At 36.3% G+C, this 13,145-nt stretch overlaps 1 protein-coding gene across 1 annotated transcript; it reads right to left on the reverse strand.

The window, feature by feature from the left end:
- Nucleotides 1-4,240: 4,240 nt before the first annotated feature.
- Nucleotides 4,241-11,200, reverse strand: LOC121244819 (beta-galactosidase 16-like). Its single transcript, XM_041143032.1, has 19 exons — nucleotides 10,926-11,200; nucleotides 9,992-10,087; nucleotides 9,773-9,885; nucleotides 9,323-9,389; nucleotides 9,110-9,202; nucleotides 8,846-8,989; nucleotides 8,498-8,592; nucleotides 8,247-8,355; nucleotides 8,095-8,179; nucleotides 7,888-8,006; nucleotides 7,596-7,757; nucleotides 7,225-7,397; nucleotides 7,028-7,119; nucleotides 6,462-6,577; nucleotides 6,032-6,124; nucleotides 5,350-5,457; nucleotides 5,004-5,149; nucleotides 4,470-4,821; nucleotides 4,241-4,351 (listed from the first exon to the last, which is right to left on the reverse strand). Exons 1-19 carry the CDS (start codon nucleotides 11,103-11,105, stop codon nucleotides 4,241-4,243), a joined length of 2,454 nt encoding a protein of 817 aa, XP_040998966.1. The 5' UTR covers nucleotides 11,106-11,200.
- Between the last annotated feature and the right edge of the window lie 1,945 nt (nucleotides 11,201-13,145).

The raw sequence follows: 13,145 nt of genomic DNA on the forward strand, positions 1-13,145 counted from the left end.
GGACTACAGACGATTCATAAAGAATTATGGTGAAATTACTACTAAGCTGACCAGTTTGCTAAAAAATGATAGTTTTAAATGGGATGAAGGGGCACAAGAGGCATTTGAAATGTTGAAGTCAACCCTCACTCAACCACCAGTTTAGCACTTCCTAATTTACAATTTTAGTTTATTATTGAATGTGGTGCTTTTGGAGATGCTATAGGAGCTGTCCTTATGCATAACGCAGGCCATTGGCCTTTTTCAGCAAGGCATTGAAGGGAAGGACCTTAGGGTTATCAACATACGAAAATGAGTTGTATGCAATAGTGTCAGCAGTGTAGAAATGACATCCCTATTTACTTGGGTGTACTTTTGTGGTCAAAACTGACTACCAAAGCCTCAAGTTTTTATTGGACCAAAGGGTGGGCACACCCATGCAGCAGAAGTGAGTGTCAAAATTGATAGGCACACCCATGCAGCAGAAGTGGGTGTCAAAATTGATGGAGTATGACTTTATGGTGGAATATAAGAAATGAAATGAAAATGTGGTGGTGGACGCCTTATCTAGGCAAGGAGAAGAGGAAGTTTGGGTAGTTATGCTCTCACTGCCCAACTTTGACTAGATCACGGAAATTAAGACTTCCTATGACTATGGTGAAAAGTTAAAAGAGCTACTAAGAAAACATTCTGGAGAGAATTTGTCATTGCCTTACTCCATGAGGGATGAGTTGTATTTGCACAAGAGAAGGTTGTATGTCCCAACTGACTCAGCCTTCATTAAGAAGTTATTAACATTGGTGCATAGTAGTCCAATGGGGGACATTTGGGCTTTGATAAGACAGTTCACAGATTAAAGAGGGATTTTTATTGGCCTTGATGGAAGGCAGATGTTAGGCAGTTTCTCAGAGATTGTGATACTTGCCAAGTGGTGAATGTAGACAATACATTGCCCATTGGGCTGTTGCAGCCTCTACCAATGCCTCAGAAACCATGGACAGCCATAACCATGGATTTTGTGGAAGGACTACCTAACTCTAATGGGTTTAATACCCTATGGGTTGTGGTGGACAGGTTCACTAAATACGTACATTTTGTGCCACTATCTCATCCTTACACAGCTTGTATAGTGGCTCAGTTATTTATAAAATACATATTCAAGCTACAAGGTATGCCAGAATCCATTGTGTCCGACAGGGACCCCACCTTCACAAGCAAGTTTTGGAATGAATTATTCTCACTACAGGGTGTGCAATTAGCTTTCAGTACCTCATACCACCCACAAACAGATGGTCAGTCTGAAGTAGTCGAAAAATGGCTAGAGAAATATCTGAGAAGCTTCACCAGTGACAAACCAAAGGAATGGTCGAAGTGGATGGAACTAGCAGAGTGATGTTTTAGCCTGCAGGCATCAACCAAAGTCTCCCCATTTGAGGAATTGTACGGCTACCGACCACCTAAACTCCTCTCTTACACTGCAAGGACCTCTAGACTTGAAGAAGTGGATGTTACACTACGAGACAAAGACAAGCTCTGGACTTTACTCAAGGAAAATATCACAGTGACCCAAAATCATATGAAACATTACTCAGATTTAAAAAGGAAGGAACAACAATATGCAATAGGTGATTGCATTTACCTTCAACTTCAGTCGTATAGGCAGACCTCGGTGCAACAACGTCGAACTTTGAAGCTCTCTCCCCGTTTCTATGGCCCTTTCCAGGTGGTGCAACGACTGGGTGAGGTGGCATATCGCTCGAAGTTACCTGACACAGCCCAGATCCATGAAGTTTTTCATGTATCACAACTCAAGCGAAAACTGGACCAAAGCACAACGCCAATACCCAAGCTACCTCTCGTGAACTAGCAGGGAATCGTCAAACCTAAACTTGAAGAGGTTCTTGCCCATCGATTGAGGAAGAAGAAGAATCGGCCATTTGTGGAGGTCCTCGTATGCTGGCAAGGATAGGATGTTGAAGAAGTCTCATGGGAACCTTACCACACGATGCGTGCAGATTTTCCTCACCTTATGGGCAAGGTGTTGTGGAGGGAGGGGAAATATCACACGATGGCACAATGAGAGTTAGGGTTAAGTGAAGCGAAGTGATGAGTTGAAAATGAATTGAAGTGAATGTTGTGTGAAGCGAAGAAGGGTCATGGACCATGAGCTTTAGTACACGTGGGCTTAATAAAGGAAATGGCAATTTTACGATAGTTAGTAAATGGGTCTTAGAGTTAGGCCATTAGGCCGTAACCTTATTTGATTTGCTAAGTCCAAATATCATTTTATTAGTTGTATTTCTGATTTCAGTAGCATTTTACTTCTAATTTCCTATTGGCTGGGAACCATCTAGGAGAATAGGGTCTGGGTTTGTTATAGTCCATAGCAGAAGATTGTTAGAGGCAAGTAGAATATTCTCAATTGTTTTTTCGTGTTTTCCGGAGGCGCTCCACTCAAAGAGAGTTATGTTCTTACCTGTGACATTAATCCCATAACTTTCCATCGTTTTCTATCAATTTATCTCTTTCCAAGCTTAATTTCTATTGCACCTTATCTGGGTTTATTACACTCCCACGACATCACTCTCTATGACCAAAGCCACTCACACCCATCTCCAAATCCATGACTGCACCCAAATGGGTTCAACTCAGTCTCAACCGATTGGAGCTCTTCCTGAGTCTTAACCCTCACTTTCGCCACCGGCAACAGTGGAAACAATCCGACTCTCTTCAATATGCCAGTGTCGTCGACTCCCACCTCGTTTCCCCAAAGTACCTCCAAGATGGCGACGTGTCCAACTAGTTCATCCACCACATACCACTTCTGAGACCGAAATATTGTGCTACGTGCGGCAATTATGATGAACAGTATGGAAAAGAGAAAACAAGAAAACATATAGATTTAATATGATTTGGTAATGTGCCTAAATCTATAGGAGCGAGGACTGAATTTTCACTAACCGTCATAGTAGGGTTACATAATGCTGTATTTATAAAATTACAATAATGTCGTTCCGTTTCGTTTTACTCGGTACACTACGCTTCTTTCATTACACTCTGCTTCACTCTCGACATCAACTTACTTTCTGTGTATACGTACGTATTCCACTGAATATGAGTCACATACTCCAACGCGAAACCAGCAACGCCAGAGTGGCTCTGCTCGATGTTCGCAAAGTGGGTATTTCTCTCAGTGACATCTGGAAAGTCTTTCGGCTCGGACCCGAGCTGGAGCGCCATTTGGGAGGTGCCCGGGTGCTCAGGCAAGACGGTCCCGCTCGAGTATTCTATACAGTTTCTGTGTTCCTCGAACAATATGGTGATGAGAATTACCAAAGTGGTGGACTTTATTTCGTCTCTGCGGTATTATATGGGGACCGTGGAAGGCTTTGAGTTCCACCAGTTTCCGAACTGGGAGCGGTTGGCAATGGTTTCTGAGGATTACAGGTAAATCAGTTCTGCCTATTTTCATTGATAAAATCTCTTCTTTACTGATAAAAAAAAAAGGGGGGGGGGGGGGGGGGGGGGGGGGTTCTTAAGCTGGCTAATTGTACTGTTATTGATTGTACATTGTGTGTCTGTTGACTCTCTCTAGTTTTAACGTCTATTGGTCAAAATTGTTAGATTTGATTACCCTATCAAACCAAAAAATCTCTCAGTATTTGATTGTCTATATCGATGTTCTGTAATTCATATTGTAGTAATAGCCCCTATTTAACAAACAAATTTGATGATTACCCTATCAAACCAAAAAATCTCTCAGTATTTGATTGTCTATATCGATGTTCTGTAATTCATACTGGAGTAATAGCCCCTATTTAACAAACAAATTTGACCGAATGACTCTGGCCAAGAAGATGGTTCCATCTTGCCTAATGTGAAGTATATGAAGAGAGAAATGACTGGAGTTTTAAGGATTGTGGGAAGTCAATGTTGGAGCTTAGAGCATTTTTCTTCAACACCCTTCACCTTTGAAAGTGATCCATCTGTACCTAATCTTCAAGATTTCTATCTTTTTCCTTTTCTGGAGAGCTGTATTTCTTGAACTGCTTGTGTACTTGTATTGAACATTCTTTTTGAAGTTCTAAAAGCATATATTTACTGAGCTAAAAATTGTTCCTTTCATTCATAGATAAAAAATCATAATTAATTCAACGATAATATGCATTTACTACCTTCTCTACACATCTACAGATAAAAAATAGGAGTTGATAATACTAATCTTTCTTCCCCCATGGAAATGGTACAAACTTATCCAGGGTCACGTGCATTGTGCATCAACCAATAGAGCTTTGGGCTTGCCAGGACATGGATCACCACCAAAAGTATGATTTGATACAATGATGGAACATTTACTCTTCCTTAGACAGGCCTGAGAAGTTACATTAAAATTAGAAAGAGAATTATAAGTCAAATTACTCCACATTGATTTCATGAACTGCAACATAAATGAAAAGCATATTACTTGGAAATAAGTTGCAGAAGCTCACCTTTTCAATAATGGTTCTGGAATTAGATGAGTGACAGCTTCCAATAGCATGATTCTCACAATCCCCTAAAGGTGTTCCAAAGCTTGCGAATAAGATCTTTGATATGGTACTATTTGGAGGACACTGGAGACGAAGTGCAGGTCTTCTATGAGGTTTCTTTTGATAGATTATTCTGCTTGAGTTGTCTCTCATCCAGGAATTAGCTGGGGGCAAGTTGGAATCAGACACAAACCCACATACTTTTTTTCTTGAAATTGTGTCCAGGGAAATCCCAAAGGGGTTCCCATTTTCTTCTTCTAGTAAAACTAATAGGTTGTCTTTGGGCTTGAGAAAAGATCGAGGCACATGGTACCTAAAATAGAAGTCCTACCATAAGTAAAGCATTTTACGACATCAAGAAATTTTACTTTATAGAAAACTTCTTTAGCAGAAGGGTAACAGTTTTCACAATAGAAACTGTTGTTCTCTGGAGAGGATATTGTGAGAATATTTACACAATAATATTAAAAAAAAAAAAAAAAAACCGTAGGTTACCATGTTTGTGAAGGATTTCCTTCTGAGGTGTGGTATGATACCCAATATCGGCCGATGCTCTGGCCATTGATCCAAACTTCTCCCTTTCCCATGGAACCAAGGTTCAATGCAAGAGGTTCATATCCAGCAGGTGCATCAAATACAGTCTTGTATTCAACCACAATAGAAAATATTAGATTAAGACATATAATGGTTAATAAAATCAGAGATGTTATTGATTCTGATAGAAAGACGTGCAAATAAAAAGGATTAAAAAAAGGAGAGAAAATCTTCCATCTTGTTGCACATCATGCATGAACTGAACCTATAATTATTATAGGGTAAAAATGGACTTTGGGATTCCTACCTTATACCATGTAAGTCGTTGTTGAGTAGAGCTTCCAACACCACTCCATTGAATTTTACTTGATCCAAGATTTGTATAAATTTGTAGTTTCTCTCCTAACAACCCAACCTGCAGAAAAGCTACACATTAGAATTAACCTGAGCAGTAGAATGGTCACGTAAGATATGATACATCAAATTGATGCCAAAACAAAATACTTTTTCTTTTTTTTTTTTTAATAGGTAATGCCAAATCAAAATACTTAATAAGTGATGATAAATCATATGACTTTTGAATTGTGGGTCACACACCCAAAATATAATTTTGAGATTAATATGATATGATACTGAAATTTATGGAAAAACAAGGAGAAGTTGCGAATAATAAAATTGAATTTTCTAGCCTATGCACCCGTGAGATTAATCTGGACTTTGTTCTCAGACACCCGGTGCCAATAAAAAAATGAATTTTCTATAATGAGAAGGATGTGCTTAAATAATGATTGTGGCATTGTTGAATTTTCTTTATTTCATCTCAAATGGACATGTTGAAAACATCTTGAAAACTTTTCATGTATTTGCAAATAACTTCTTAGAAACAAAAAGTCTCTGTACTATAAATGAGAAAGCACGTTGCAAGATATTACTTTTGAATGTTCTATGTAATGAAAGCAGGCAGCATTTTATAGCTATCAGTGAATTACCTGATATCCCCATGGGGACTTAGTGAAGTCTCTGCTTTGAACTCTTACTCTGCGCAAGCCTGCAACTCTATGCTCCAGATATGCTCCCCAATCCTTCATATGGAAATAAATTTTTGACACTCATGAAGAAAAAAGCATTTGTGTGTAATTATGTCTGTTTTATATTGTTACATAAAAGAATCAGTACTGCTTGCTTGTTTCACTGACACTCCCCCTGGCTATTGTTGACAATTTCCTGAAATAAGCTAAAGTTTCTTTCTGAAGGTTCTAATCTTGCTTTTCATCAAAATGAAATATTTTACTTGCCCATGTTACTGATTTGCTAGGAGAGGCCATATTAGGTCATTGTTTGGGTCTCATTTCATTAATTCACGATGCATAAAAAGTAAAAACTAGTGGGGAGAATGAGGGAAATGAGATCGAAAATTACCGGCAAGCCAACCATGACACTGAGTAAGGAGATGTAGTTTGTCCCCTTTCTTAACATTATGTTATTCTCCAGGGAGAAAGCTCTGCTCTTGCTGTTGTGACTACCATGTGCAGATCCTAAAGAATAACAGAGTAAAGTTAAATTTGCTTGTGAAATTGTGATATATCAAAGAAAGTACTTGTTAACAGGTTCTAGTAGACAATAGCCGGGATGAAAATAGACATGTTGAAGCGTTTTGATTTCATTGAAAAATACAAAACAACAAGGCACTGTGTTGAAAGCTTAGAGAAAAGGCTTGTTGTAGTATGGAATGAAAAGGCTTCAAAGGGAAGAAGGAAAAATTATGAATGAATCAGTCTTCCTTGCACACTTAAAGGTGTGGAAGTATGATGAGTAAGAAAATGCAAGCCATCACTTCCACAAATCTTGAAAAGAGAAGCTCACAAAATGCATACATTTCCATGTGGAAGAGGCATGCTGAATTTGTTAGCATATGTAGAATTCACACGTTCATATTTGTGATCCACCAATTACTTGAAAAGAAATCAAGGAAACATAACACCTACCTACAAACTCTCCATTTACAAATGCATGGAGAATGTGGCTGCGAGATCCAACATTCAGTACAGATTGAGCATTTGAGTTATCATTCTGAAACCTGCATATATATGTCAATAACATTCATTTTGGTATGATAAGGCTTAGTTGTATTCAGCCAACTTTTCACTTCAAGTCAGCTCTAGTGACTTTAAATTAGCTTTACCTGAAAGTGTACCAAAGATAATCAGACGCAGCTTTTGTTGTACTCATTTGCTCTAACAATGTATTTGCTCTTAATGAAGTGTCCTGGAATTTGGGGATGACTTCTTTGTACTCGCTCCATTGTTTGAAAGTTTGGCTCGAGATCACTGATCTTTTATTATATTGTGTGCTTACCTGTTGCAGGAGCAAGTTAAAAATGTGGAACTGCTTTAAAAATAGTTTATAGTTTGTTGTTGTTTATTGTGATTAAGCACTTATTGTCAAGTGTATCGCTTATGTTTTCTGATTCTATTATGTGGAACTGGAACGCAGAGACATCAAGCTTATGGAATTATTAATACAAGAAATGAATTGTGTGCATTTGAGTCTTACCTTTGCAGTGTTGAAGACTGTGGTCTTGCAATCTGGCAGGATACTGATTGAATTTGGAGGCAAATCATATGTAAAATTATTAAAGAGAGCATTGACACGTCTCTTGCCATTGTTCACCAGAAAGGCAGCACATTCTCCAGAGTTCATATTGAAGACATAAGCCTGTACAGTCCAACAGAATGATAAAAAAAGGAGGAAAATATCAAAACGGACAAGATTTCTCTATATATATGGTTTTTGGAACAGAAATACTAGGAAAGAATACACAGGAGTTAGTATTTTATGTTCTTACTTCTTGTTGCTGACCCAAAGGAACTGTAGATTGTGTTCCTGAAAGTAAAGGCTCCGAACATAATTTTATTGCGGCATGTAATTCCTTAAGATGACCCCACTTTGGTTGATTAAGTAGACCTGAAGTCATTAAGTAAACAAGTCAATTATAAACTCAAATATATATGCAATTATGAGTAAAACAAGAGTCCTTGCGAATAAAACGTACCGTACTCATCCAGAGGAGCATTATCATAATAACTTGTGGTTACATATTCAGAGCCTGTTCTTCCAAAATTGGTACCTCCATGATACTGTGAGGAAACTACGTCGTTAGGGGGAAAATGTTAAGCTGAGAGAGAGAGAGAGAGATTACCACACCATGTAATAGTTTATGTAGCTTCCTCTTTTCTTTGCAATGAACAATGCAGCATGGAATGCAATATCTTTCTCAGATCTCAGGTAGGGTTTTTCACCAAATGTTTGAAAGCTTCAAAGAAAATTCAAGGCATTAGTTCGGTATTAGCTAGATTTCTGTTTTCCAATTTGTTTTCGGTGTCAACTTTGCCTAAAAAGAGGGCTAAAAGAAATTATTGCAGATCATATAGATCAATATTATAATGAGAACATACAAACTCGTCCAGTTCTCGGTCCATAATGCTGGTTTATTGGGGGAGTTGGGTCCTGCAAATGTTTCTCCACATCGCATCCCATTGCATGTATTTATCTGTACGTTAATTCATCAAAAAAATCATGAAATAGCTAAGGATCATTTGATATAACAAAATCAAGAAAAGAAAAAACAATTTAAAAACACTGATCAGTTGTGGAAAGAAAAGTCTCAATGATTCATATATATGAAATTTAAACAGAAAAGAGGCAGCGCAGAATCAGATCAGAGGCAGTGCTCATAATGGTTCAAGAAGAAAGAACCCAGATCTGAAAAAAGTAGTGCAGAATCAGAAGGAAAGCAAACTAACCACTGGATCAGGGGCATCATCTTGCTTACACATAACCCAGGGCACACCCGTTTCAAGCCCTACAGCCATTTTTGCAGCCCAACGAACGTAAGCTGGTCCTCTCTCACGAAAAGCTGCTTCCACCAGCTTGTACTCGTTCTCGATCTGCATTCATGCATGCATACGTACGTGCACTTTATAAATCACGAAAATGGTACTGCTGTTTAAACAAATCTCAGATGTTTACTCTTTTCTTGACTTCTCATAATTACGAACTTAATTAACCTGTGATAGTATAATCGGTCCTCCTTGGGAAGCATACAGTCTCTCTGATTTCATCATGTCGACTATCTTCTTTGCAAACCTTTGCATGTGAAACTTCCATGCATTGACAAAATAGGGAAGAGAGAACAGTTTTTTAGTAATGTTTTATTCAGGTCAGATATGGGTTAAATTATGATATAGAGGGAGTTTAGAGATCATGTAAAAAGTAAATACCTTGAATGGTTCATTATCAGTTCGGAACACAATGCCCGGAACATCATGCAACCAAAATGGTAAACCCCTGCACACCACAACTATCAATCATACTCGAAAATTATATTTGCAAGACAGTGTAGATCAAGACACATCCTTCACACTACAGACATGGCCAAAAAAAATGACTATTTGTGACGGATTACATGAGATGAGAATGATAATTAAAACAGATTCATTTTAATAGAAAATAGACAACTTCGCAGAAAATAACTGCCCACACAACTGAATAGTTTTCTTGCAGCGGTAGAATCTCTTGCAAATCGAAAACACTATGTCAAACGAGCGACATCAAAACTGTCTTCGATCCACACTGTTGCATACACACAAATTAATGTACGTGTTTTTTTGAGTTTGCCTATTGGCGCATAGAAGAGTACATAGTAGGAGAGTTAACGTTGCTTTACGTACCCATAAGACCATTCACCCTCGATGAAGGGTCCCACTCGAAGGCATGCATAAAGACCCTGTTTTTGGATTTCCTTAATGAATAGAACTAAATCACGTCCTCCCCTAAAATCAAACTGCAAATTACATACATTAAAACCAACATCATATATATAGCCATAGGCATTAGCAAATGTGTACGCTATATCGAGAGAGAGGGAGAGAGAGGTCAGGGTCTCTTACATGTCCTTGCTGTGGCTCATGAAGGTTCCAAAACACATAGGTTTGGATTACATCTATTCCTCCCATTTTGGCTCTGGCTATCAAATGTGGCCACATCTGCAATAGAATTCACATATGGGCATACGTACACCGTTAATCATTTGGTCCAGTACGTCAAGTAACGATAAAACGACCATGATTAAAATGATGATAAATAATATTTTTATAATACATCCAAGCATGATTAAGGAACAAGCAAAAAATGACCATTCAAATCATGAGAAAGGCAAGGGCTTGATGACTTGGCTTGGCTGGATAAAGCTAGTTTTGTCTTTATACAAGCGAGACAAACAAATTACTACAAGAAAACTGCTTATTTGCGACTAGTTAATTCTAGTAAAATGACTATTTACAATTAAAATTAATTGTAAATAATATTTTAATTGTAATAAATTGATCACAAAAATCCATTTTTCTTATAGTACTGCAACATGTTTTAGTTAAAATCCAAATCATATACAAAGAGTGGGAAAAAAAAACCTCAGACGTAACCACACACACATATATATATGCTTTTCTTGGACGTGTTTGATATATTTGGTTTATTTTCTGCCGCCCTATCTTAAAAACATGCAAGTGACAATGGCAACCAACAACCTCAACTGGTGAAAATAAACTACTGAATTCCTGTTATGGAAATAACGACAACAAAAAAATTCGCAGGCCGTTATCGGCCTGATCATCATCTGCATATTACTTCTGTATACATTGCGAGTTTTGGGTTATCCATTCTGTGAATAATGTTTTCCTTCATTTCGTTCGTCATGCACAATGTCCTACCTAACCAAAACTGCGTGGCTGTTTTCATTAATTTTCTCCTTTCTCGTTCCTCCAAACTCTAAAAAGTACATGAATTGTTACGAAGGAAAAAGAAAAAAGTGGAAAGAGCAAGTACATCTGGAGTGCTACGAGTATAGTGAATTGAGCCGGAGAAGAGAAGCTTGTGTTCGCCATTGATGATCAAAGATCTGCCATCATACGTTACGTTGCCGCCATGAACGAAGCCAATTAGAGCCAGAGACAAGCTGAACACCAACAAGCTGTGAAATAGCCACGATATCTTCATGGACATCATGACTTCAACTCTGATCTATTCTTTCTGATCAGTACGTATCAGTAGCCAGAGTTTCAACAAATCTCTGTAGTTCTTTATTGTTTCTTCAATATGTGTAACTTGCAGCTCTTATCATACATGTATATATATATATACACGTACACTCACTCTCAATATAGGACTGTTTAATGGGTCCCAGCCAGTCAAAACTAGCTAGCCTTGAGAGAAATTAGAAAAGGATAAGAGAGAACTAGCTAGGAATATATATCAACACTGCAAAATTCTCTCCCCGTTTTCATCATACCAATTCTAGACGGCACAAATTAGGTGGTGGGAACAAAGTCGACTTCATAGAAAATAGTAGATCAAGCGCTACTTTTTCTGATCTTAAATTCTATCTAAATTATTTGTTAATGCCATATATTTTAATAACTTTTAATCTTAATCTATATCGTTGTTTAAATGTGTGATCATATCGATCATCTTGATTAATGATGATTAGAAAATCAAATATAAAGAATAAGGGAAATTTTTTAGACATAAAGAAGATTTGATCTCAATCTATACATTCATGACGTGAGTTAATATATTAGATTGCAGACGAGATTTTTTTTTTTTTTGTTAGATAAAGTTTCCATAATTAATAATTAATTGTGATCTTGTACGTGTTAATTAAATTAGTAAAAACAAGAAAAAATTAGATGCTGCGTGTTGCTGTCCATTTGGATTGGAAAGTACTGATCGATGCAGCAGTAGTACTTAAAAATACTGCCCGGCCATGCACATTACAAAAAAAAAATTATTTATTCTATGATCAGTTATTTCTTATAAAAATAATTAATTTTTATTAAAATAAGTTAATTTTTATTATAAATAATCAATCTCATCACATATAATTCGTCACAAATATTTATTTATTTTTATAATAATATATACATCAAGATGATAAACACGATCATCATAAGTGATCAGAACTACTACATACGAATCAGATTAGATCAAATAGCCTATTATTTTGGGATGTACATGTATTGTGTACTTTATCTCAAACGTACATTTCAAATGTAGGTTACATGAGTTATATATGTGTACGTGTGTTTACATAAGAAATGATATAGTACTCTTGAAGTGTATAATTTTTTGTATACTTCTTTTTAAAAAGGTAGATAAATTTGAGGCTTACATGAATTTTTTTTTTTTTTAATAGAGACTCATTTTTTTCAAAATGAGTATGTGGAGACTGCACACTCCATAATTGCATATAGCATTATCTTATATATAGAAAAATTCTATTCATCAGCCCTATACTACACACCTATTTTTATTTTTTTTTTATCTTTTCAATTTTTTTTCTCTTAACAAGTATACGGTGTAGGACTGTTGAGTAAAATAATTCTACCCTATATATATAGTGTATAAATCGCATCAACCAATAAATTAATATTTATATGACATAATTTAATTTAAAAAATAATTTTTAAAATTTGAATCTTATAAATTAATCAAAATCGGATATATATACACACATCTGCATGAAATAATGAACACATGGGATAATGGTGAGACAATTGTGTACTTACTAATCAAATTTTAATGTTGCTCGTGGGAAAGTTCTTAAAAGTTAAAACGTGTAAATGCTTGAAACAATGATTGATCTAAATTACTTCAGTGAATTAGATAATGGTGAGACAATTGTGTACTTACTAATCATTCCTTATATATATAAGGGGAACGTCCCAGGTGCGTTAGTCTCGGGGTGTAGTTGATATAATGATTTAAATAATAAAAAAAGTTGAAAAAGTCAATAGCTTATTTGTCTGGAAAAAGAAAATACAAGGATAAAAAAAGATTAAAAATTAAGATTAAAAAAAAAATCTAAACTTCAGCAAAGTATGAGCATGAGTTTGTATCTATATTGAATTATCTATTTACTTTTTATATAATAATAAAATATTATTATTTTTTTATTTAAAAAAATTGAAACAAAAAGAAAGAAAAATGAGAACATTGACAGAACAAAAAGGACATGAAAAATAAACGTTAATTCATGTGTGCTGCAGG

Source organism: Juglans microcarpa x Juglans regia, chromosome 8S (genome assembly GCF_004785595.1).
Source record: "Juglans microcarpa x Juglans regia isolate MS1-56 chromosome 8S, Jm3101_v1.0, whole genome shotgun sequence".
Taxonomy (NCBI): domain Eukaryota; kingdom Viridiplantae; phylum Streptophyta; class Magnoliopsida; order Fagales; family Juglandaceae; genus Juglans; species Juglans microcarpa x Juglans regia.